Source organism: Bactrocera dorsalis, chromosome 1 (assembly GCF_023373825.1).
Source record: "Bactrocera dorsalis isolate Fly_Bdor chromosome 1, ASM2337382v1, whole genome shotgun sequence".
Lineage (NCBI taxonomy): Eukaryota > Metazoa > Arthropoda > Insecta > Diptera > Tephritidae > Bactrocera > Bactrocera dorsalis.
This window is the reverse complement of record NC_064303.1, coordinates 86,246,748-86,268,901: the sequence shown is the minus strand read 5'-3', so window position 1 is coordinate 86,268,901 and position 22,154 is coordinate 86,246,748. Positions and strand designations below refer to the sequence as shown.

Genomic DNA, 22,154 nt, shown 5'->3' with positions numbered 1-22,154 from the left:
TGGGGCGTGGCCAAAACGAGTGTTTAAAATGTATTCTTAGAGTCAGAAGCTGTAATTCGGAACAGTATTTTTACTGAACTAATAAATGCGAGCTAATGTCAGCAATGAGTGAATTGGTACGTTCTCATGTCCGGTTATAGGAACAAGCTTTTGTATGAAAATAATACTGATAACATTGTGTTCATGTAATTTGTCCAGTTATGAGAGATGTTCGGCAATGAGGAATGTTGGTAATGGGGATTTCTTGGCCTTTCTGTCTGTATATACGCGAACTAGCCCTTCACTTTACAATATATCAATCTGAAATTTCACACACGTTCCTCTCTCCCATAGAAGGTACTCATTTTACGGAATCGCTGATATCGGACCACTATAGCAAACTTACCGAACAAACTCCATACTTAGTATGGAGATCTTTTCTATATTCACGAAACTTGACATAGATTATTATATAAGGTATAGATACAATCTTCAAAGAAATTGTTCAAATCGGACTGCTGTAGCATAAGTACATACATAAATAGCTACCATAAAAACTGACCTATTAAATCAAGATAAGGATCTTTTTATTATCTTTTATGCTATAAGAAATGCACTTGTGAAGGGTATCATAATTAAGTTTTAGACCGAAATAATAACCTTTGGTCGAATAAAAACCGGTAGCGTAGAATCGGCTATTATGATTGGCCACACGTTTCCATGATAGTCGGGTCTACGTAACCGGAACAGAATCGTTTTATCCAGCCAAAGACCGTCAGCTCGGCAGATTTCTGTCACTACAACAACAACAGCAACATAATTGGATGCAATGCGCACATTTGTTCTGAATATTGTAGCCGGTTTACCGCATGACTCTAACTAACACATTGCATGCTCATGAATCCCACTCATCTAATAACTATCTCCCTAAGCTCACACCTAGTTGAAACAACCTGTTTACTGGGCTTTAGATGACTTCAATGACAACCAACTTGAATTTTACCATACAAGCGGCAATTAGATAAACGCTATAACAACAAGACTTGTAAGCGACGATTCCCTCAGACTAAATCATACAACACCTATTTATCGAACGTCGATGAAATGTAATTAGTACCACTAAAGAGGCTCGAAACGGCTACAAGAAAAGCAAATCTGGCAATAAATAGTGAGGGTTGTCTTTAACTTTAATAATGACTAAACGATTTTGCTTTGAAAATGATATTTTTTTTATGATGAACCTACATACATACATATATGTATGTAAATTATATTCTTATTTTAAGATAAAGTCCAATAAACGCTGGTATTTTACTTTCACCTGATTTATTAGTTAAATTGTTGCAGGAAATGCGTTTCCGTTGATGTCACCTCACAATAGCTGCTCATAAGTTCAGTCCAATGGACTTTAATCGAAAATGAAAAAAAGGTAACTATCAAAAACCTAAAGACATTTGCATAAAGAGAAAATAACGTTTTTATATAGATTTGTATTACGTAAAACATTTATTTCACCTTGATCGTAGTTTATAAAAACAATAAGTATAATATAATGTACAGTTAAGAAAATATGACGTGTTTAACACATGTTTCTAACATATAAATACTCCCTGACAAACTATATATGTATATAATTGTCATCAATTGCATATGAGTATAACTATGGAATTGCTTTGTACCCTTATCCGCAATAAAGTTCACAAACAAATTGTGATATAAAAAACTTTGATGTTTGAAACTAATTCAATCTCTTACAATTTTGCTCTCAATGTATCGATACGAGATTGTGCGGACTTTTGTAATTCCAAAAGTTTCATTGCCATACCCATATTGCCTTGAATCTTAATCTTGCCTTGGAAAAATGCTTTCTGCGGCGGCAGTTTGCCTGTGAGCAGTTCGGTAACATCAGCATCGTTAATGGTGAAAGTGACGTCACATTTATCTATGAAAAAAAAAAACAATAAATATTATTAATCATATCTTCTTCATCTTCTAATTATATTATACTATACTATATTATTAATTATATGCAAATATCAATTTCGATTTTGTACTTACCAGTGCCATTAAAGATAATTTTGCCTTTGCCCTCTTTAGCATTAATGACCCAAAAGCCAATCTGGCCATTTGGACCGTTTGTGACTTTAAAACCATATACAGCACGCACCTTTTCAATAAGATTGTCCTTGTCTTCTTGCATGGCAATTTCTAATAGTTTAAGCAATGGCGTTACTTGAAACCCCTCACCATTGGCAGCAGTACTTGCTGCGGTTAAATTGTTACTAACGTTTCGCGCGGCTGCTGCTGGAAAGCCAAGGCGATACAAAGCTATAACCACTGCGCCGCCAAGACCTAAATTGTGTTGCAATGCCAGCTTGCAACCAGGTACCTGACGTTTCTCAGCCAAACCACGCAGCTGCCAACATAGCTCCGCACACTGTGCCAATCCGGTGGCGCCCAAAGGATGTCCCTTGGAAATCAATCCTCCACTGGGATTAATGACGTATTTGCCACCGTATGTGTTATCACCGCGGTCAATTAATTCACCAGCTTTGCCTTCCTCACACAAACCTAAGGCTTCGTATGTGATCAGCTCATTTGCTGAGAAGCAATCATGCAATTCAACCACATTTACATCCTGTGGTTTGTAGTTCGCTTTAGCAAAAAGACGTTGAGCTGCTAAACGTGTCATATCGTAACCGGCGATTTTTATGAGACTTTTGTCAGCAAAAGTAGATTCGGGGTCGGTAGCCATTTCCATGCCCACGATTTCCACAGCTTGTGATTCTAAGCCATGGCGGCGTACGAATTGTTCAGACGCTAAAATTGCAGCGCCCGAACCGTCTGATGTGGGACAACATTGAAGTTTTGTAAGCACTCCCTCTACCACCTCCGGGGAGCGCATAATCTGCTCCAGCGTGTATTCATCACGGAACTGAGAATAACTGCATACGGAAAAAGTTAATGGGGGGTAAATGAAAAAAAGATTAAAGTACAAACTATATATAATACCATTGATAACATAGGTAGAGTAATGGGGTACACCGAAGATACAATTGGCTTTTGTACTTTGATTTTAAGTGTTTAACAATAACTAATGAAAACTTACGGGTTATTCACCGAATGCTTGTGATTCTTCCAAGCGATTTTACCGAAGTGCTCTGGTTTTGTGCCATACTTGCGCATATGCTCTTTTCCAGCATTAGCAAAAATTTGGGCTGCCATTGGGCCACTGCCAATTTCGGTAAGTTCTGACATTTCTGTAATGTGTCGCTCCATGGGGTTGACGCGATCGAAGTACTGTTCAAAGACATATCAAGTTATGTGGTTATGATTGGGATGTATAGTACAAGCATATGCATGTATAAATGTACTTTATATTTGGCTTACTTTAGCGGAAAGTGACCCACGCTCCATCTTTTCGAAACCCACAGCCAGTACACAATCAGCGTTACCCGACTCAATAATTTGTTTGGCCAAATAAAGTGCACTGGAGCCAGTGGAACAGTTATTGTTAACATTATAGACTGGAATGCCTGTCATACCGACACCATATATTGCACGTTGACCACAGGTCGAATCTCCATAAACGTAGCCGGCGACCGCTTGCTGTATCTCTGGAAAGCCAAGTTTTGCATCCTGTAGAGCTTTAGTAATTGCTTCCTTTGCCATATCTGGGTAACAGACATCCGCACGCCGACCCGGTTTTTCAAACTGGAAATAAAACAAATGTTAGCTCTAAGAAGAATAAATACAACAAATACAAAGAATTTTGTAAACAAACAATTTTAATGCGATATTTGTGTTTATTAAAAATAAATAAATACTGCTGGTCATGCAGATTATCACAAATCCCATTTGTTGTTGTGGAAAATGCCATGTCCATTATGCAGCTCTTTGGTGTTGGTAATAATTGCACAAGTACTTGTTCCATTATTTACGTGATTTATCGCTTTCTCGTACAAAGTTCATCGTCGCAAAAAATTATAAGTGCATTAACTACAATTTCAAACTTACTTACCTTTGTCATGCCAACACCAACAACATATACTTTAGTTTTCGCCATTTCTAATTATATTTTTTCTAATTTTAATTTTAAATAATTTATTTAAGTTTGCAAAACCACTATTTTAGATAAAAAAATATACAGCATATGATCCTTTGTTAACAAACTGTTCCGCAATTTGCAATGGAATAAATTTGAGTGAACTCTGATCGGAATCAAGTCAAATACTGATAAACGAGTCCAATTGGAAAACATTCAACTAACAAGTGGTAGCGAAGTTTTCGATACCGTTGTAAATTCTGTAATCGATAAACTTATCAAAAACTCGTTAGGTTGCGGTCTGAGTGTCTGAAATTTAACAATTTTGAGAAATTATAGTAAATAGTAAAATTTATACAAATTGGTGTTCTAAGGCGCTGTCGCCCATGCAACGATAACTTGAGTAAAACTTAAGGTTTTTTTATGAAATATAGTATACATTTTTCTTGACACCCAAGGTTGGCATTGCAGATATTAACCACTTCCCATGTAACACAACTTTAAATTCCATCTGATGCTTTCCCTTTCCAGTATACAAATCAACCATTGAAGATATAAGAATAAAACTTTTCAAAAATACTGGTTTAAGGTGTGTCGTTTCGAGTCTAAAAATTGACAAAAACTGAATAAAACTGTTTAAGCTTGATTATTCCGAATATAGGAACTTCGGTGCGTTTTTGCCGAAAATACCAGTCCACCTTTGAGATTTGTTATTGAAACGAGGACAAAGTCCTTTTCTGATAAGAGTATGCCTATGTGTTAAAAATTTTCACCTTCTTTACCATAATTATCGGCAATTATCTTAATGATTATTAGATATATATATATATATATATATTTGTGCGTCATATAGATAAAATCTGGTGAAAACTTGCTTTAATTAGTGGCGGGACAAATGAAAAATCGGAATCTCCATTTATATCTTTCCTATATTAGAGCTATTTATGTACATCAAAGAATGTACGAATATTAGTTATTTTATGTTGCCATTGAAACCCTAAGGTCTATCATAAAATATATTTTCATTCTTGACATCAATTTACAAAAATATGAACATTTTTCATAGCAGATTCTGTTTTACATTTCATAAAAAACATTTAATAGTCCATTTTTATTTTATTTCTGGCAACACTGTATGGAAATAGGCAAATTTGACAAAACGATTACAGATGATGTGGCGAAGAACGACTGAAGCAGATTTTCATATATTTTCCCTACAAATTAAGCTGATTTTTTAGAGGAAAGTTAAAGAGAATTTGCTTAGAAGAATAAACAATTGCGTTAAAGTAATAAGTTAGTTAATAGACGTAATAAATATTTTAAGTAATACATAAAAAGTGCGGTATTCGACAAAAACAATGCAAAATGTTTGGCAGACGAAAATGCTCGGCAATGAACTCTGCACTAATTTTTCTGGGCGTTTGCAGCATTCTTATGCCGACAAATTGGGTAGTAGAGGGTCTTTCTGACTTACGGCTGTGTGCGGATCCACAATGTCAAAGTAAGAGGAGTTTACTTTATTCTAGCATACAAATATATAGTAATTACAAATTTCTTTAAGGCATTATTTCTCTGGGAACTGGTAAGATCTCCTATCGAGCAGGGAAAGAGGGTATGGTGTCTTTTAAAATTAACTCTAAAATTCGAATTAAATCGAAAAGTGCTGGTAAAGATCCCACGCTTTGGGGTATCGAAGTAAATGGACGAGAAGGTTACGCACCAAAGGAGTATATTTTGGAAGAAAAAGTATTAGTGAAAGATAAGGACTTATTGTATACCGTACCTGTCACTGGTTCACAAACAATATCTTCAACTGCACCACCAACACCAGCTGCAGCGCTAAAACCTTCAGAAAATATTCCAATAAAAAAGGAAGATGTGGAGACAACCACCACAGCACCATTGTTGCCACAAATAGAAACTGAAAAATCAATTCCTCTAACAAGTCGGGAGAGGGAACCTACTAAGGAAGATATAAGTCAAGCGACACCTGTGCAATCTAGTATTGAAATTATTGATGGTACAGAAATACCGGTTTTAGAAAAAGTGGATGAAAGACAAAATAACTTCCTGGAAAAGAGTCCTGATAATGATGAGGTACCAGAAAAACAACCATTTGAAAAGAGTATCGAAACCTCAGAGGTTGAAAAGCAAGTGTCTAAGCCCGAACAAATTATTAATAATGCTGCTCAACAACATAATACTTCAATAACTGAGGATTCAAAAGATATCGGAAGAGAGTTACCTACATTAGGATCCGCAGATGATGACGGTAATATTGAAGATGATGAGGATGAATATGGCGAAGATGAAGACTATAGCGGAGAAAATGAGGATGATCCCATATTGGGTGAAAATGGTGCAGAGATAACTAAAAAAGAAAGCAACGACTCAAATTCGCAGACCGAACAAATGGATCTTTTAAATGCCCAAAATTTTAATAAAACCGATGAAGATAACAAGGCAGAGGATTCCTCCGAAACTGATAAATCAAATTTAAATATAATTGATGGCACAGAATCTCATACAATGGAGGAAAAGCCTTCAATCGAATCATTGGGCGACAATATAACTGTCATAAATGAGACTATCGGCACCGAAACGACAACGGACAAGCCAGTTACCGAATCGGTTACTTTGCCACAAGAAGAGTTATCCGTACCACAAGAAGTAGCTTCCGCTGAAGTGTCATCGGCAAGTGCAATTGCAAATGAACCCGGCAAAGAAGTTCCTAGTGTATTAAGTGAAAGGCTACAAGTTCCTAACACATTGGCCGATACTACACCTCTCGAAAGCGAGTTACAATCTAACGTTTCTATAGAAACTACACCCCAATCAACGTCTGCAACTACGAGCGAGATAAAAGTCGATGACAATGCAACAACTGCTGAACATAATGTGCCTACTTTACAAATGTTTGAAACACCAACTCAATATCAACCTCAGGATAAGTACAAACAGGAGCAACAACATACACATGCCCATACGCACTCGCAAGAGCAACAGCATACATATCAGTTTCATCCACAAGATCAACACCAAAATCTAGATCCGAGTACACAGCAAAATAATCCACAAGATCAACACCAACATCTTGATGCGAGTACGCTCCACGATAATATTCCTCAAGAGTCGGAAGAAACTACAACAAAGGCAGCGGATGTGGCAGTAAGTCAACGGTCTGGAGACGAGGAACTGCATACACCTTATTATCCCAAACCGATCGATGAGCAAACGTTAAATCAGCCACCACCCGGTGTATATTCCTACGAAACGGTCACAGAATCATCGACAAGTGAAGTGAAATCCGAACAATTAGATACGGTAACTCCTTCATCAAGTGATGCTCAGCAAAGCAACGAAGTCAACGATGCATTTGATAAATACGTCGAGTCAATGAAAAGAGATGAGGAAAGTCGGCATAAAAGCCACTTATATGCAAGTTCCGAAGAGGAAACCACAGCCACACCAGCTAAGGAAAATAATCAAAGCAGTGTTATAGATGTCGTCGCGGTAGAGGAAAACTTGTCCCAACCAACGCCAATTCCACCAGGTGTTGATGAGGTGGAACAACCAGTACTGCATTCAACACCAATACCGCCTATAGAAGAATACGAGACAACAACAACTGCGGCAGCTCCATCGATAGACGAATATGAAACAACAACGCCTGTGCCACTTCCATCAATAGAAGAATATGAAACAACAACACCTGTGCCACTTCCATCAATAGTAGATTATGAAACAACAACATCTGTGCCAAGTCCATCAATAGAAGAATATGAACCAACAACAAAAACGTCTGAGCCAGTTGAAGAAAATGAAAGAACAAGAACAAACACTGTGCCAAGTAATGTGCCAGAGCAAGACTCTAAGGAGCAAGAACAGGGCCTATTCGCTACTATACTAGGCACTGTCAATAATTTCTTGTCGCATGGCAAAAAGGAAGATGCTAATGTAGAGGATGAGGAATTGCAACGCATACTCTATCCTGATCGAGCCAAAACAAGTAAAATGTCAAAGGAGGCCGGTAAGTTCTAAAATGTGTAAGCGTGCTTTGATAAATCAAATTAACTGCAAAAATTTTATTTCTTACAGATGCTGACTATTGTGAGAAGCTTTCACCAAACGATTGTCCATCGCAAGTGTTGCGTGAATTAAATAATGCGGCGGCATCGTCTTCTTCAATAGCTGGCTGTCAGTTGGATCTAACAAATATGTCCATGGATATGTTGTTGACTGTGGCTGGTAATAAAATGTTTGAAATGAGTGAATTATTGGCCTGCCTGGCAACAGTGGCGGTCACGTGCCTTTTCTTTTTGTTCGTGTATTATTGTTTCTGCAACAGCAGTCGCGAAGGCGAGCTGCTGGGCAGGTTGAATGCGTTGGAGCGCAGCTTGCTGGCGACACACAAGGAAAATGCTATACTCAAAGAAGATTTGATGGGTACGCGTAACAAATTATCGAGCATTGAAGATAATTCCTTCGGTTCGAATGATATGGTTATAGCTTTGAAGCAGGAATTGGAGGAGGAACTACTGGAAAAACGTCAATTGCAAGATCAAGTTGGAAGTTTAGAAAAGGTAAGAAGCGCTGGGCATACCTTAGGCCTTTAATACATATATTGAAATTTATTGTTAACTTAGGAACTAGAAAATGCAGCCGAAGCCGGACTGGAGTTAAATAAAATCGTTTCAGAGCTATTGAACAATCAGACCGGTGACGAATCTATTATAAGCAGCGTTGAGGAATTGCAAAAGCAGTTGAATGAACAACAAAGTACTGTTAATTGTATTTTACGCCAGTGAATATTTGAATAATTTTTGATTTTTTTTGGTATATTTAGAAACGATACTCGATATAAACGCTAATTTGGCCGAGAAAAGTCGTGAAAATAGCGAACTACAGCTTATGATTGCGGAGCAGAATGCGCGTCTTAGCGGTGAAATTGCATCGCTGCAGCAAGATAACGACGAGCTCGAAGTGGAAAAGAGTAATTTACAAACACGTTTGGAGGAAGTGAAACGCGAGTTCGAAGAAGACATCACCAAAGCGCTGGAAGGCAAGAACTTTGAGATAAAACGTCTACAAAGTGAATTAGTTGAGCTTAGTACAAAGCTCGAGGCGGAACACACGAAGTATCAGACGAGTTTGGCGAAAGTAGAGGCAAGAGTTCGCTAAAATTATACTTTAAATCACTCATTTTGTTATTAGCAAAATATTTATTATAATGTTTTCATATTTGTAGGCTTTGGAGGAGTGTTTGCGTACAGTCCGTAGAGATCCAAGTGTGAATATCAACAACGTTATTGACGTTGCCAATGTAAGAGCCGAACTGTTGGATGTGCAAAAGCGGTACGCTGCTCTAAAAGACCGATTAGATACAGAAACGGTAATGAATGTGAAATGGTTTTATACCCTGAACAGGATATATGCAGTTTACTACGGAGTTTGTAATACCCTTATAAAATACATATAGAAATTATCAGCATGACGAGTTCAGTCAATCTTATTCTAATCACCTCGTACGCTAATGATTGCACGATAATGACGTCGGTCAATAAAATCGATGACATATGCTCAAACGTAAACGGCTCTCTCTCTCACTAAATCCACAGCGACTATATTCACTAACTGTAGAAAGGAGCACAGATTTGACCTCCATATAGCACGATTATTGCCAAAGTACAAATCAGTAAGAAAACCCTCAAGTCGCAGACCGGCGGTACATGGGGAAGAGACAAAGAAACATTGTTGGCAATATACAAGGCAATCGGCCGGCTGGTCCTTAACTACGTCGCATTAATATGCTCGCCTGGATGCAGTGAAACGCAAACAGACATGTCAAAACACTGCACTCCGGACTACAACCGGATGTCTCTTGATGTCTCCCATCGAAAACCTGCACAGTAAGAAGCATGGCGATCTCTTCTCCAATACAATACGCCGGTCAGACTGCGGACGCGACAAACTTCCGACATGCATTGACCGCCATTCACAGTGGAGCTTAGGCCTTCACCGACTCCCTCTCAGTGAATGGCGTAATGGACCCTTGCGTAGAATCGACTTTGACATTTCATGCATGCTCTGCTAACCCTACTCATCTGACAACCCTTTCCCTATGGTCCGACCCCGTCGAAACAGTTCGTTTCCTAGGCCTACCTCGATGACAACTTATCTAATCCTTATCATCCTAACGGGGATAGTACCCGTTATAACAACGAGTTGAGTTAATTTAGCCATGCCCGTCCGTCTGTATACATGCGAATTACTCCTTCAGTTTATGTGATATTGATCAGAAATTTTGCACACGTTCTTTTCGCCTCAAGAAACTACTCATTTGTCGGAGCCGATATCGGATATCGGACCACTATAGCAGATTACTGCCAAATAAACTGACAACTGCAACAAGGCAACGCTGCAAACTCCGAAGAAGTGGTTTAGATGGGATCCCTGTAGCAAATATGTAGCTGTCATACATATTGACCGATTAAAGTCAAATTCTTATAAGGAATATTTTGTATTCGTGAAGGGTATTACAGCTTCTGTGCAACCAAAGTAAACGTTTTGTCTTCTTTTGAATTTCAAAATACGCAAACAAATTTCTTTCCGATATAGGATGCCAAAAAGTTGTTCGAACAGCAATTACAGCTAGCTAACAGTGAAAATGAGAAATTGAAGCATGATTTCCATCAATCGGAAAAGGATAAATTAGAGGCACAAACGCGTTTGGAAGTGTTGTCCAACTACTTCAAGGAAAAGGAAACGCAGCTTCAAAAGTACGTTTGAACCATAGTTTTATATATAGAATGCCTTACATGTTTTATTTGTTGCTTATAGAGAACTAAGTCTGAAAGAAGCCATGTGGCTGAAGCAACAAGGTGAAACCACCAGCACCGTGGATCGCGTTACCACAATGCAACAAGAAATTCAAGCGTTAAAGTGTGTATAAAATTGTTTTTTTCTTGTTTTTTTCCTCAAACTATTGCATTCATTTAAATGTCTGCATTTCAGATCGCAAAACGATGCACTGCGCGCCGAAATCGAAGCTCAACTCGCAGCACACAAAGCGCAAACGGGTACTTTGGAGAATCGCGCACATGAAACATGGCTGGCGGCACGGCAATCAGAACGTCGGTATGAGGAGGCGCGCGCCGAAGCCACGGCGCTGCGTCGTAAGCTCACTTCCTTGGCTGGGGGCGCGACTGGTGAAGCCAATTGTACATATGCGCTGAAAATATTATTTGTTCTGCAAACTAAAAATCTGTGTTTCTCACTTTCAGTTGAAAAAATGGCTGCTGGCGAGTTAAATAATGCGAATTCGCCCATACATATGGAATCGCCCGGTTCGCCCTTGTTAGGTAGACTGCCACCACCGCCATTCCTGCCACCACCATTCATGGGACCACCGCCACCATTTATGGGCATGCCACCGCCATTTGTGCCACCGGGCGAAATGCGTCCACCGCCACTGGGACGTCTAATGTCACCACCACCGGGTGCGGTTAGCGGCGGCAGTGGTGGTAGTGGTCATTTACCACCACCGCGCAGCGGTCGTTATTCGCCCAATCGCACTGATTATGATGCTTATGATGACGACGAGGACGAGGATGATTATGTGGATGACGAAGACGATGAAGATGAGGAAGAGGAGCGTATGCGTCAACATCATCGCCGACGTGGTAGCGATATAAATGGCAGTTGGCATCGTGACGACTCATACTCACCACCCCCGCGCGCTTATCGTTCACAATCGCCCACAGATAGTCGTTACAATTACAATGCGGAACGTGATCTCATCTCGACATACGATACCGAAACCGATTTCGAACCATCACCATCACCAAGAAAACACGAACGACGCGGTGCACGAGGCTCGCGTGCCGGCAGCTACCGAGACTACTCACCACCGCCAAGTGCCTCGTCACCGTTGAACGTATCTTCCAACAGTAATGCAGGCAAAAAGCATAACGCCTCGGCATTTAGTAAAGGTAAGACAACCGGAGGTGAAATCTTTTGCCAAAGTGAGTGTGTTTGTTGTACTGAGATTTAGTGAATCGTTCCCACGACAGTCGGATTGGATTGCCAAGTTGTTGTAGCGGCAGAATTCTGCCGAGTTGACAGTCCTTGGCCGGATAAAAAATCCGGGTCCGTTCCGGTTACGTAGATCCGACTGTCGTGGGAACGGACTGTCAAGACGGCACCAATGCTCGAAATTAATTCAGGAATGTTTTTGTCGCCGCAACAATAACAAAAACAGATTTAATGAATCGTAATTAGGGATCAGCCATCGAAGAAATTGCCGGTTGTGATTTTATTTTACATCAGATCAGAAGCGATATAATATATTATATAACAACGTCACAAAATATTTCTATTGTGGTTGTTGTTATTGTAGTAACAGAAAACATTTCCCAAACAAATGGAGGAATGCTGCCGTATTGACAGTCCTTGGCCGAATATGAATTCGGGTTCGTTTTTGTTATGCAGACCGGACTGTCATCGGAACGGTACAATTGGGTATTATGTGAAGCACAGCAATATGATGTGATATCACATCATCACACTGTATACTCAACATCACATCAAAGTTTGACGTCAACTGTTCGTTGTCCGTGCGACATGATATCACATCATTTCATAGTGTTTTCCAAGTTTAGGTGGCGGATGGTGCAATTTTTACAAATATTTATACACCGAAGAGGGTAAATTAAGTTTGCTAAATAGTGCAGGGTGTCTCAAAAGTCACGCAAGATTTAAATTCAATTATTCTCTCACAGTTAACGAAGTTAAAACATTATTCTGACCATATTTTGTATGTAATTTTCGAACTGTGGTTGCCTGCATTCATTATAATATTATAAGCGAACACTGGCGGGACCAGCCTTTCAGATCCAGATTGTCTTAAAAAAACATCAGCAAATATTTGGAACGGCCAATATGCACTGCTAATAAAGATGTTCGCTTAATGGGATGTCCGCTTTATAGAGCTTTCACTGTATATGTATGTATAAATGATCAGCGTGACGATAATGAAATTTTGAACACTTTTTCTCATCAAAAAGCTGCTAATTTGTCGTAATTGCTAATATCGGACCATTATAACATATATGTAGCTACAATACAAAGTGGCCGTTCGAGGTCAAATCCTTGTATGGAAAACTTTTTCATTTGACAAGGTATCTCCACAAAATTTTGCATAACTTATTTTTCAATGCAGCGCTACAAAATCTGAGTAGAGATGTGTTTCTTCACTTTTATGCAGTAAAAAATGCACCTGTTGAGAGTATTACAACTTCAGTTAACGCTTTTTCTTGTTTTTTTTTTGTATTTTTTTATAATTTTTTTTTTCATTTATTTTTTATTCTTTTTTATTTATTTATTTTTAAATTTATTTTTTTTTTAATTTTTTTTTATTTTATTTTTTTTATATATTTTTCTTATTTTTATTTATTTATTTATTTATTTTTTTATTATTATTTTTCATTTATTTTTGTATTCTTTTTTATTTATTTATTTTTAAATTAATTTTTTTAAATTTTTTTTTTTATATTTTTTTTTATTTTTCTTATTTATTTTTTTATTTATTTATTTTTTTTTATTTATTTTTTATTTTTTTTATTTATTTATTTTTTTTTTTTCTCTTACTCTTACTATAATTCGATACGATATTTCATAGTGTTTGTGAATATTTACTACTAAACGGGTTTAACATATCCTTAAATTCGCCTAATTAACGAACGTCCAAATTTAACGAACTTTCATATTAATTATCTTTGGTTCTTTCTCTCTCTTATCGCTCAAAAAGAATTCACTTCAATCAACATTTCAAGAATTGAAAAAATTATAAGAGGTGTGTGTGTGCTCTTTGTGAATTTTTATATGAGAGTTATATATGTATGTGTGCTTTAAGATATGTGTCAAATAAACTGTACTTTCACTGAAAGCTTTATATAATTTATTTTTTACTCTTTTTTTAATTTTTTACGCAGGCCACATGAGTTCCGGCTCAGAGAAGTCCTACAATGCCCCGCCACCACCACGACATGGTGGCAAAAAGAATAGCAAGTCGGCGGTGTAAGTGGTTTATGGGGGCGTGCAACTTACCAATGGAGTTCAAATGTTTACTTGGCTAAGCGTGGGCGGTTAATATACTAAATAATACTAACGTGTAGTTAAATTAATTGTTATACATATACTTAACGGTGAAAGAGATAAGAGCGAACAACATTAGAATACCAACAACACGAAGTAACAGCGAAAAGAACACTGCAATAACACTAAATATCCACACCATACATACCCACATACTCGTATGCGCATCACACGAGTACATTCGTACATATAGTATACATGTAAATTTTGCCAATGAGATTCCATATTACATGCCAAAAATTACGTATTAACAGCATTTCATTTTACACACTCTTTAGTCCCAAATTAGCAGCGAACAAAAATGATAGAAATTCTTTTTTTCCTTATTGTTTTTGTTAATTATTGAAAATTTATCTCCTAATCCGAATGTTTGCAAAAAGTTGGATTTATTCAACAGCGCTGTGCGATGTGCACTTTGAAGGCGTCAGCAAGCATTTGTTGTAGTTGTGCTGCGCTCACGAATAAACTTCCGAATGTCGTTAGCGAAGTTGAAATGTTTTGTTTTCTCTTCTGTATATGTAATTAAGTCTATGTTGTTAACATATGTTTATGAGAGTACTATTTTAATAATTGTGGTCCTTTATGAATTTCATCGCAATAGAATGGACTGAATATCTAATAAACGAAAAGTAAAATAAATACTTAAATCATAAAATCGAATACAATTTGTCTTATTGTATTGTTGTTGTAGCGGTTTTGTCAAACGCTGTTTGGTGGGTTGTTTGGTTCAAACGTTGTACGTTGTCGGCGTATTACAGAAATGACTACTTAATGTTCCTAGAAGGCGTTTTTCCTTCGAGATGACTGAAATTAGGGTTTCTGCGAGAACACATAACTAGTTTCTTCTTTCTGTGTTCATTTACTAGGAACCAGTTGCCTTGTAAGTTAAATTAGCTTAAAAGGTCGATTTTAACAGGGATCTCACTTGGACACCTTATAACACGGGCCCGTTTTGGTATCCAAAACTCTTATATGTATATAAATTGATCATAAGATCCTCACAAATCGATAAGGGCTTTGTACCTATCTCAAATTTGTTGAGATGGGTAATGTCAGATTCGGCTATGTCTTTTGGTCCCCCTAAGGTAAGACCGCCGAGATGTTTCAACTTCACTTTTGTAAAGGCTGGACATTGGAGAAGAAAGCGTCTGGATATTTCTACCTCACCTTCCGTCATACAACTTGCGTCCAACGATTGCTGCAAAATGAACTTTGCTTAGCAGGTCTCCTGTGTCCTACTTTAGGTCTAAAGGAAGTCGCACAGAGACTGTTCGTTGAGCTAAGCATATGCGATGTCCATTGATCCAGCGCTAGAGCATAATAGGACAATGGTTATCTAATTCAGTTACTAATGATGATAATGTGAAAGAATAAATACAGTCTGATGATGAAGTAGATTGATACCTTGTGACTCGCGAACACGTTTATTTGTTTTTTCCGAAGTGCTGTCGGCTAGCGATTTGAGTATCTTGCTGCAGCTCCGCACTTTTTTCACGTCAGTTAGTGCAGACAGTTAAATCTGACGTCCAAAACTTTGGTGATTGGTAAATAGGGTCGCTGTGGATATAGTCAGAAAAAGTAAGATTCTCCTAGAAGAGATTAAGCGAGAAAGGTTAGAGGAAAAGCTGTTTACACTTAATTATATGTGTACTATTGATCCGACTACATTATCGCACTATTATCATCATATGAGGTGGCAGGAATTATTTGATGTGCCACTTGCAGACTTATACATATTACATATATGTACATAGAACAGATGGGTTCAATGTATTTAATAATGTGCAGCAGTTCTATTGTCGTAGCGGTAGCATTAGAAAACATTCCTCGGCCATATATAAATAACGGGTGATTTTTTTGAGGTTAGGATTTTCATGCATTAGTATTTGACAGATCACGTGGGATTTCAGACATGGTGTCAAAGAGAAAGATGCTCAGTATGCTTTGACATTTCATCATGAATAGACTTACTAACGAGCAACGCTTGCAAATCATTGAATTTTATTACCAAAATCAGTGTTCGGTTCGAAATGTGAAAATCCGCTTTTTTATCGACAAATTTTGTTCAGCGATGAGGCTCATTTCTGGTTGAATGGCTACGTAAATAAGCAAAATTGCCACATTTGGGGTGAAGAGCAACCAGAAGCCGTTCAAGAACTGCCCATGCATCCCGAAAAATGCACTGTTTGGTGTGGTTTGTACGCTGGTGGAATCATTGGACCGTATTTTTTCAAAGATGCTGTTGGACGCAACGTTACGGTGAATGGCGATCGCTATCGTTCGATGCTAACAAACTTTTTGTTGCCAAAAATGGAAGAACTGAACTTGGTTGACATGTGGTTTCAACAAGATGGCGCTACATGCCACACAGCTCGCGATTCTATGGCCATTTTGAGGGAAAACTTCGGACAACAATTCATCTCAAGAAATGGATCCGTAAGTTGGCCACCAAGATCATGCGATTTAACGCCTTTAGACTATTTTTTGTGGGGCTACGTCAAGTCTAAAGTCTACAGAAATAAGCCAGCAACTATTCCAGCTTTGGAAGACAACATTTCCGAAGAAATTCGGGCTATTCCGGCCGAAATGCTCGAAAAAGTTGCCCAAAATTGGACTTTCCGAATGGACCACCTAAGACGCAGCCGCGGTCAACATTTAAATGAAATTATCTTCAAAAAGTAAATGTCATGAACCAATCTAACGTTTCAAATAAAGAACCGATGAGATTTTGCAAATTTTATGCGTTTTTTTTTTTTAAAAAGTTATCAAGCTCTTAAAAAATCACCCTTTATGAACCCGTTCCGGTTAACAAAACTAATTTAGTGGTCCTTGCTATGTTCTTACTGAAAGTTTCTATTGATTATGTCATGCAGAGATTGCCAATAGGAACAAACGATTCACGTTTACATGGTGCTAGGTCACAAAGGCATCGATGGCAATGAGATAGTGGACGAGATCGTCAAATGTGGTATACGGCTGTATTATGAAAACTTGACTGACAGTGGTGAGCCCATGTATTGTTTTTATGACGATCTCTTCAGCAGCATGGCAAAGAAGGTCAAAACGGATTGAAAGTTATTTTCAAATGTAAGTAGATCAGAAATGTACAACGTTCTTACTTATTCCCCACCTGTCAAAGTATGGTATGGTAATGTGGCTGACAGATCGAGATGACTGTAGGAAATGTCAAGGGCAAGGCACCAAGGAAATAATGGAGCGTCTCTTAGGCACTTGTCCAGCATTAGCAAGGCAACGCTGAAAAAGTTATCGATAGTGTGGCCGTCGAACCTATTGTAGTTCTCAGGAACTACGTAACGGGGTACGTTTAGCCGATGTAACTCAGAACCAGTAATGCTATTAATTTCTAATAGAAGCAGGAAGATAGTTTTTGAGTTTACAGGTTTAGTGCATCAATGTTTTCATTTGACCCCTCCACTCAATGCACATTTAAATATTATAACCGGTACAGCATAAATCGAATGTTATAGTTACCACTAATTAAAAGAATTAGTTAACAAGTAAGGAAGGGCTAAGTTCGGGTGTCACCGAACATTTTATACTCTCGCATGATAAAGTGATAATCGAGATTTCATTATCCGTCATTTACATATTTTTTTATTTTGCTGTAAAATTAATTACAAATAAATTCTGGGAGATTTACCGATATTTTCGGTGAAAAATTAGGTTAGGTTAGGTTAGGCACTGAGTTCTTCGTGTTCGATATCAGGGACCTTGAAAAGTTATAGTCCGATCACGACAATTTTTCCACAAGGGATACCTCAGCTCAAATACCGTATTTGTGTAAAGTTTTATTATATTGGAAGAAGGCGTGGTTGTGAACCGATTTCACCCATATTTCGTACATGTCATCAGGGTGTTAAGGAAATATTATATACCGAATTTCATTGAAATCGGTCGAGGAGTGCCTGAGATATGCTTTTTGGTCCATAAGTGGGCGACGCCACGCCCATTTTCAATTTTTACAAAAAGTCTGGGTGCAGCTTTCTTCTGTCATTTCTTCCGTAAAATTTTGTGTTTCTGACGTTTTTTGTTAGTCGGTTGACGCACTTTTAGTGATTTTCAACATAACCTTTGTATGGGAGGTGGGCGTGGTTATTATCCGATTTCTTCCATTTTTGAACTATATATGGAAATGTCTGAAGGAAACGATTATGTAGAGTTTGGTTGACATAGCTATAGTAGTTTCCGAGATATGTACAAAAAACTTAATAGGGGGCGCGGCCACGCCCACTTTTCCAAAAAAATTACTTCCAAATATGCTCCTCCCTAATGTGATCCTTTGTGCCAAATTTCACTTTAATATCTTTATTTATGGCTTAGTTATGACATTTTATAGGTTTTCGGTTTCCGCCATTTTGTGGGCGTGGCAGTGGACCGATTTTGCCCATCTTCGAACTTAACCTTCTTATGGAGCCAAGAAATGCGTGTACCAAGTTTCATTATGATATCTCAATTTTTACTCAAGTTACAGCTTGCACGGACGGACGGACGGACAGACAGACATCCGGATTTCAACTCTACTCGTCACCCTGATCACTTTGGTATATATAACCCTATATCTGACTCTTTTAGTTTTAGGACTTACAAACAACCGTTATGTGAACAAAACTATAATACTCTCTTTAGCAACTTTGTTGCGAGAGTATAAAAATCAAATCAAAGTTCAAACACTCGAATTTATTTATTTCATCATATCTGGGGCTTTGTGCGGCATTCCTATATACTATAACATATGTAGTCTACTCGTACTTGTTTATCCAACTGGTGGGCTACAAACCAGACTTGAATACGGATTGAAAAATGAACTAAAACCCTGTTGAGATGTGATGGACTACATATCAATTTCAATCAAGCGAATACAACGCTTCATAAAGTTCCGAATTTTAGGTCTAGTAATATTCTATTTTAAAAAAGTCCATCCCAAGCGAAAAGATTATGCCCAAAAGTAAGCAAATCAAGGTTTGGACTTCTTAGGTTTAATAATGAAGTGTGAAAGTAAAGATAGACTTCGGTTGGGTTTCTAGGCAATCTTTCTCGCGAGATCAAACTTAATAGAACCACTGGCCTTTTGTGATACCAAAACTGGTAGCTTTGGATCAAGAGCTACGCATCTATTAACGAATCTGAGACGGTTAACGTCAATTCCAGCCGATTCGCCCACTTCAACGGAGCCATGACATCAAGTTTCAAGTTGGCCTTCAGTCTAGTGAAAGCTAGACAGCCGAGGAGAAAGTGTGAAGATATTTCCACCACTGTTCTTCCTTAAAGGGAAGATGCTTTTGTAAATAGTTTTCAAGTAATCTGTTAATGTTGTTAATTTTTATTTTCCAGCGCTTGAGTCTGGCAATGCTGAACAGATTTCTGTATTTTTGATTTTGAAAGAAAGAATATGGAATATTCGAAATTTGCTGCAATTAATAATTTGTTTTGTCTACTAAATCTACATTAACGCATGGATCTGAAGGCCCTTTTATTGAATTCCATTTCGAGTAAACAACCTCTGCTACTTAATAGGCGCATGCATATCGGAAAATGCTGGTGGGTTGAATTTGCTCAATGTGTTGGCCTTTTTCTTAATCTGTCATTTCATTTGCGGTGATTGCAGTTACTCGGTCACCTTTGAGGTTGATGGCAAAATGTTAACCGTTATACGCATAAGACAAATCTATACCAAGGCACCTTTTCAAATGCGTGTGCAGCGGCGTCAACGATTCTTGCAGAAATTGAAAAGCTGTTCTTCAATAAGTTCCAACTCCGACCTTAAGCCGAAATCTTCGCCAACACGTACAATCTTACCGCAATTTGCCGATTGCTCTACCCAAACAACGAAGCCGGAAGTGCGTAGTCGCTCAACGGAGACGGAAATACACACACTGCCGGTGCATCGTGAACAGCAGACCAGCCGTCGCGTACTGCGTAAACAAGGCACACAGACCGATCCGAATACTTTGTGTCATGGCGTTCAAACCGAACGTAAAATATTTCCACGTGCCACCCAGACGAACGAAAGTAGCGCCGAAGCTTCGACAACTCAAACCGAATCCTATTGCTATAACAATCAGGTGCAAACGGAACCATTCGAGGATGACTTAAGTGCTGAGCGCGAAAAGGAGGCGGTTGTATTTATGCTAAACGAAATCGGCGAAATGATTATCAATCAGAATCATTTGCTGCAGAACAATACAACAATGTTGAGTCAGATGTCGGAGATGACGATGTTGAATAAGGTGGCAGCGCAGCAAAAGTGTGTATTAGCGTCTCGTTTGCTCAGATTATTAAAGCGTTTTCCATCTTTGCATCTGTTTTAGAAGCTGTATGAACTATGAGAAAAAGTACAAATTTCATCGTTTCACTCGAAAGCATGGTAGATTCCGTAATTCACCCATGCCGTCGAAAGCGTTGCCAGTTGACAAGAGGTGGGTTATAAACAGTATACCTGAATGTGTGTGCTCAGACTCTATGAGTAAATCATAAAACTTTTTTTCCAGAAATCAATGGGCTCAAACTATTTATCCCATAGGCCTCTCCACCAAAACGACGCAAACGCGTCAAGAAATTCAAAGACGCAAGCGTTTTAGCCTCTTTTGTTTCAAATTATGACAAAATTCGACTTTGTTTAAATTATAAACCTCAGGTACAAAATAGTTTAACCAGCATGTGATCTAGCGTCGAAGTTATAATCGACTTGGTCACTTAACGTCAATATTGACTAATGTAAATTATATTATTTATTTGCTCTTACTTTGATTGTGATACAAATTTGCTCAAAATCACTAGATTTTTCTATATTTTATAAACTAAAACTCAATAAAAGCGCACTAATTAAGAGTAAGTTTTTGAAAGCTTTAGTAAGTTAATTTGAATAAATTGATTGGACTTTATCAGTGTGGTTTCTTCTTCTTCTTTACTGCCAATTCCTTCTCCATCTGGTCTTTCCAACAGAGTGGAGGTCTTCCTCTTCCTTAGTTTCCCTGGCGGCTACTACTTCGAACATTTTCAGAGCTGGAGTGTTTTCGCCCATTCGGACGACATGTTCTAGTTAAAGTGTCCGCTGTTTTTCAATTCGTTGAACGATGTCAATGTCGCCGTATATCTCATACAGCTCATTTTTCCATCGAATTCGATATTCTCCGTGGCCAACGCGCAAAGGCCCATATATCTTCCGCAGAACCTTTCTGTCGAAAACTCGTAACGTCAACTTACCAGATGTCATCGTCCATGCCTCTAAGCCATATGGCAGGACGGGAATAATGAGCCACTTATAGAGTTTTGTTTTTGTTCGTCGAGAGAGGACTTTACTTCTTAATTGCCTACTTAGTCCGAAGTAGCACCTGTTGGCAAGAGATATTCTACGTTGGATTTCGCTGGATTGGTTGGAATGGCTGACATTGTTGTTGGTGCTAATGCTCGTTCGAACAGTGACGTGGGAGCTAAGTCGCGAAGATATTTCCTTGTTCGCAACCAGACCAATATGCTACGCTTCCTTATCCAGTCTGGAGAAAGCTGAACTACCGGTGCGGTTGTTGAAGCCAATTATATAAATGTCATCGACATATGTCGGCAGCTGTACACTCTTATAAAATATTGTACTTGCTCTATTTAGCTCACCGGCTCGAACTATCTTCTCCAGGAGTTGATTGAAGAAGTTACACGATGGGGAGTCTTCTTGTCTGAAACCTCGCTTGGTATCGAACGCCTCGGAGAGATCCTTCCCGATGGTCGGAACTTTTTGTGTTGCTCAACGTCAGCTTACACAGCCGCATTAGCTTTGCAGGAATACTAAATTCAGACATAGAATAGCATAGAGCAGTACCTTTTCATGCTGTTGAAGGCTTTTAAAATCGACGAAGAGGTGCTATGTGTCGATCTTCGTTTCACGGGTATTTTCCAAGATTTGGCGCATGGATAAAATCTGGTTTATTATAGATTTTCCAGGTCTAAAGCCATATTGCTA

General features: G+C 38.4%; 4 protein-coding genes across 4 annotated transcripts; 3 read left to right on the top strand and 1 right to left on the bottom strand.

The window, feature by feature from the left end:
- Window positions 1–1,454: 1,454 nt before the first annotated feature.
- LOC105223876 (sterol carrier protein 2) lies at window positions 1,455–4,248 on the bottom strand. The gene is made up of 5 exons (XM_011201753.4): window positions 4,001–4,248; window positions 3,370–3,693; window positions 3,089–3,279; window positions 2,038–2,924; window positions 1,455–1,921 (listed from the first exon to the last, which is right to left on the bottom strand). Exons 1-5 carry the CDS (start codon window positions 4,043–4,045, stop codon window positions 1,731–1,733), a joined length of 1,638 nt encoding a protein of 545 aa, XP_011200055.2. The 5' UTR covers window positions 4,046–4,248; the 3' UTR covers window positions 1,455–1,730.
- A 928-nt stretch (window positions 4,249–5,176) lies between these two features.
- Window positions 5,177–14,844, top strand: LOC105223874 (transport and Golgi organization protein 1). The gene is made up of 11 exons (XM_011201752.4): window positions 5,177–5,525; window positions 5,586–8,054; window positions 8,123–8,607; window positions 8,671–8,803; window positions 8,871–9,190; window positions 9,273–9,416; window positions 10,643–10,803; window positions 10,865–10,966; window positions 11,039–11,244; window positions 11,308–12,015; window positions 14,017–14,844. The coding sequence occupies exons 1-11, from the start codon at window positions 5,390–5,392 to the stop codon at window positions 14,103–14,105; spliced, it is 4,953 nt and encodes a 1,650-aa protein (XP_011200054.2). The 5' UTR covers window positions 5,177–5,389; the 3' UTR covers window positions 14,106–14,844.
- LOC125778072 (transport and Golgi organization protein 1-like) lies at window positions 5,518–7,500 on the top strand. The gene is made up of 3 exons (XM_049454334.1): window positions 5,518–5,525; window positions 5,686–7,443; window positions 7,488–7,500. Exons 1-3 carry the CDS (start codon window positions 5,518–5,520, stop codon window positions 7,498–7,500), a joined length of 1,779 nt encoding a protein of 592 aa, XP_049310291.1.
- A 4,704-nt stretch (window positions 14,845–19,548) lies between the features above and the next one.
- Window positions 19,549–21,032, top strand: LOC125780331 (uncharacterized). The gene is made up of 4 exons (XM_049462488.1): window positions 19,549–19,738; window positions 19,806–20,444; window positions 20,509–20,616; window positions 20,689–21,032. The coding sequence occupies exons 1-4, from the start codon at window positions 19,653–19,655 to the stop codon at window positions 20,798–20,800; spliced, it is 945 nt and encodes a 314-aa protein (XP_049318445.1). The 5' UTR covers window positions 19,549–19,652; the 3' UTR covers window positions 20,801–21,032.
- Window positions 21,033–22,154: the final 1,122 nt, after the last annotated feature.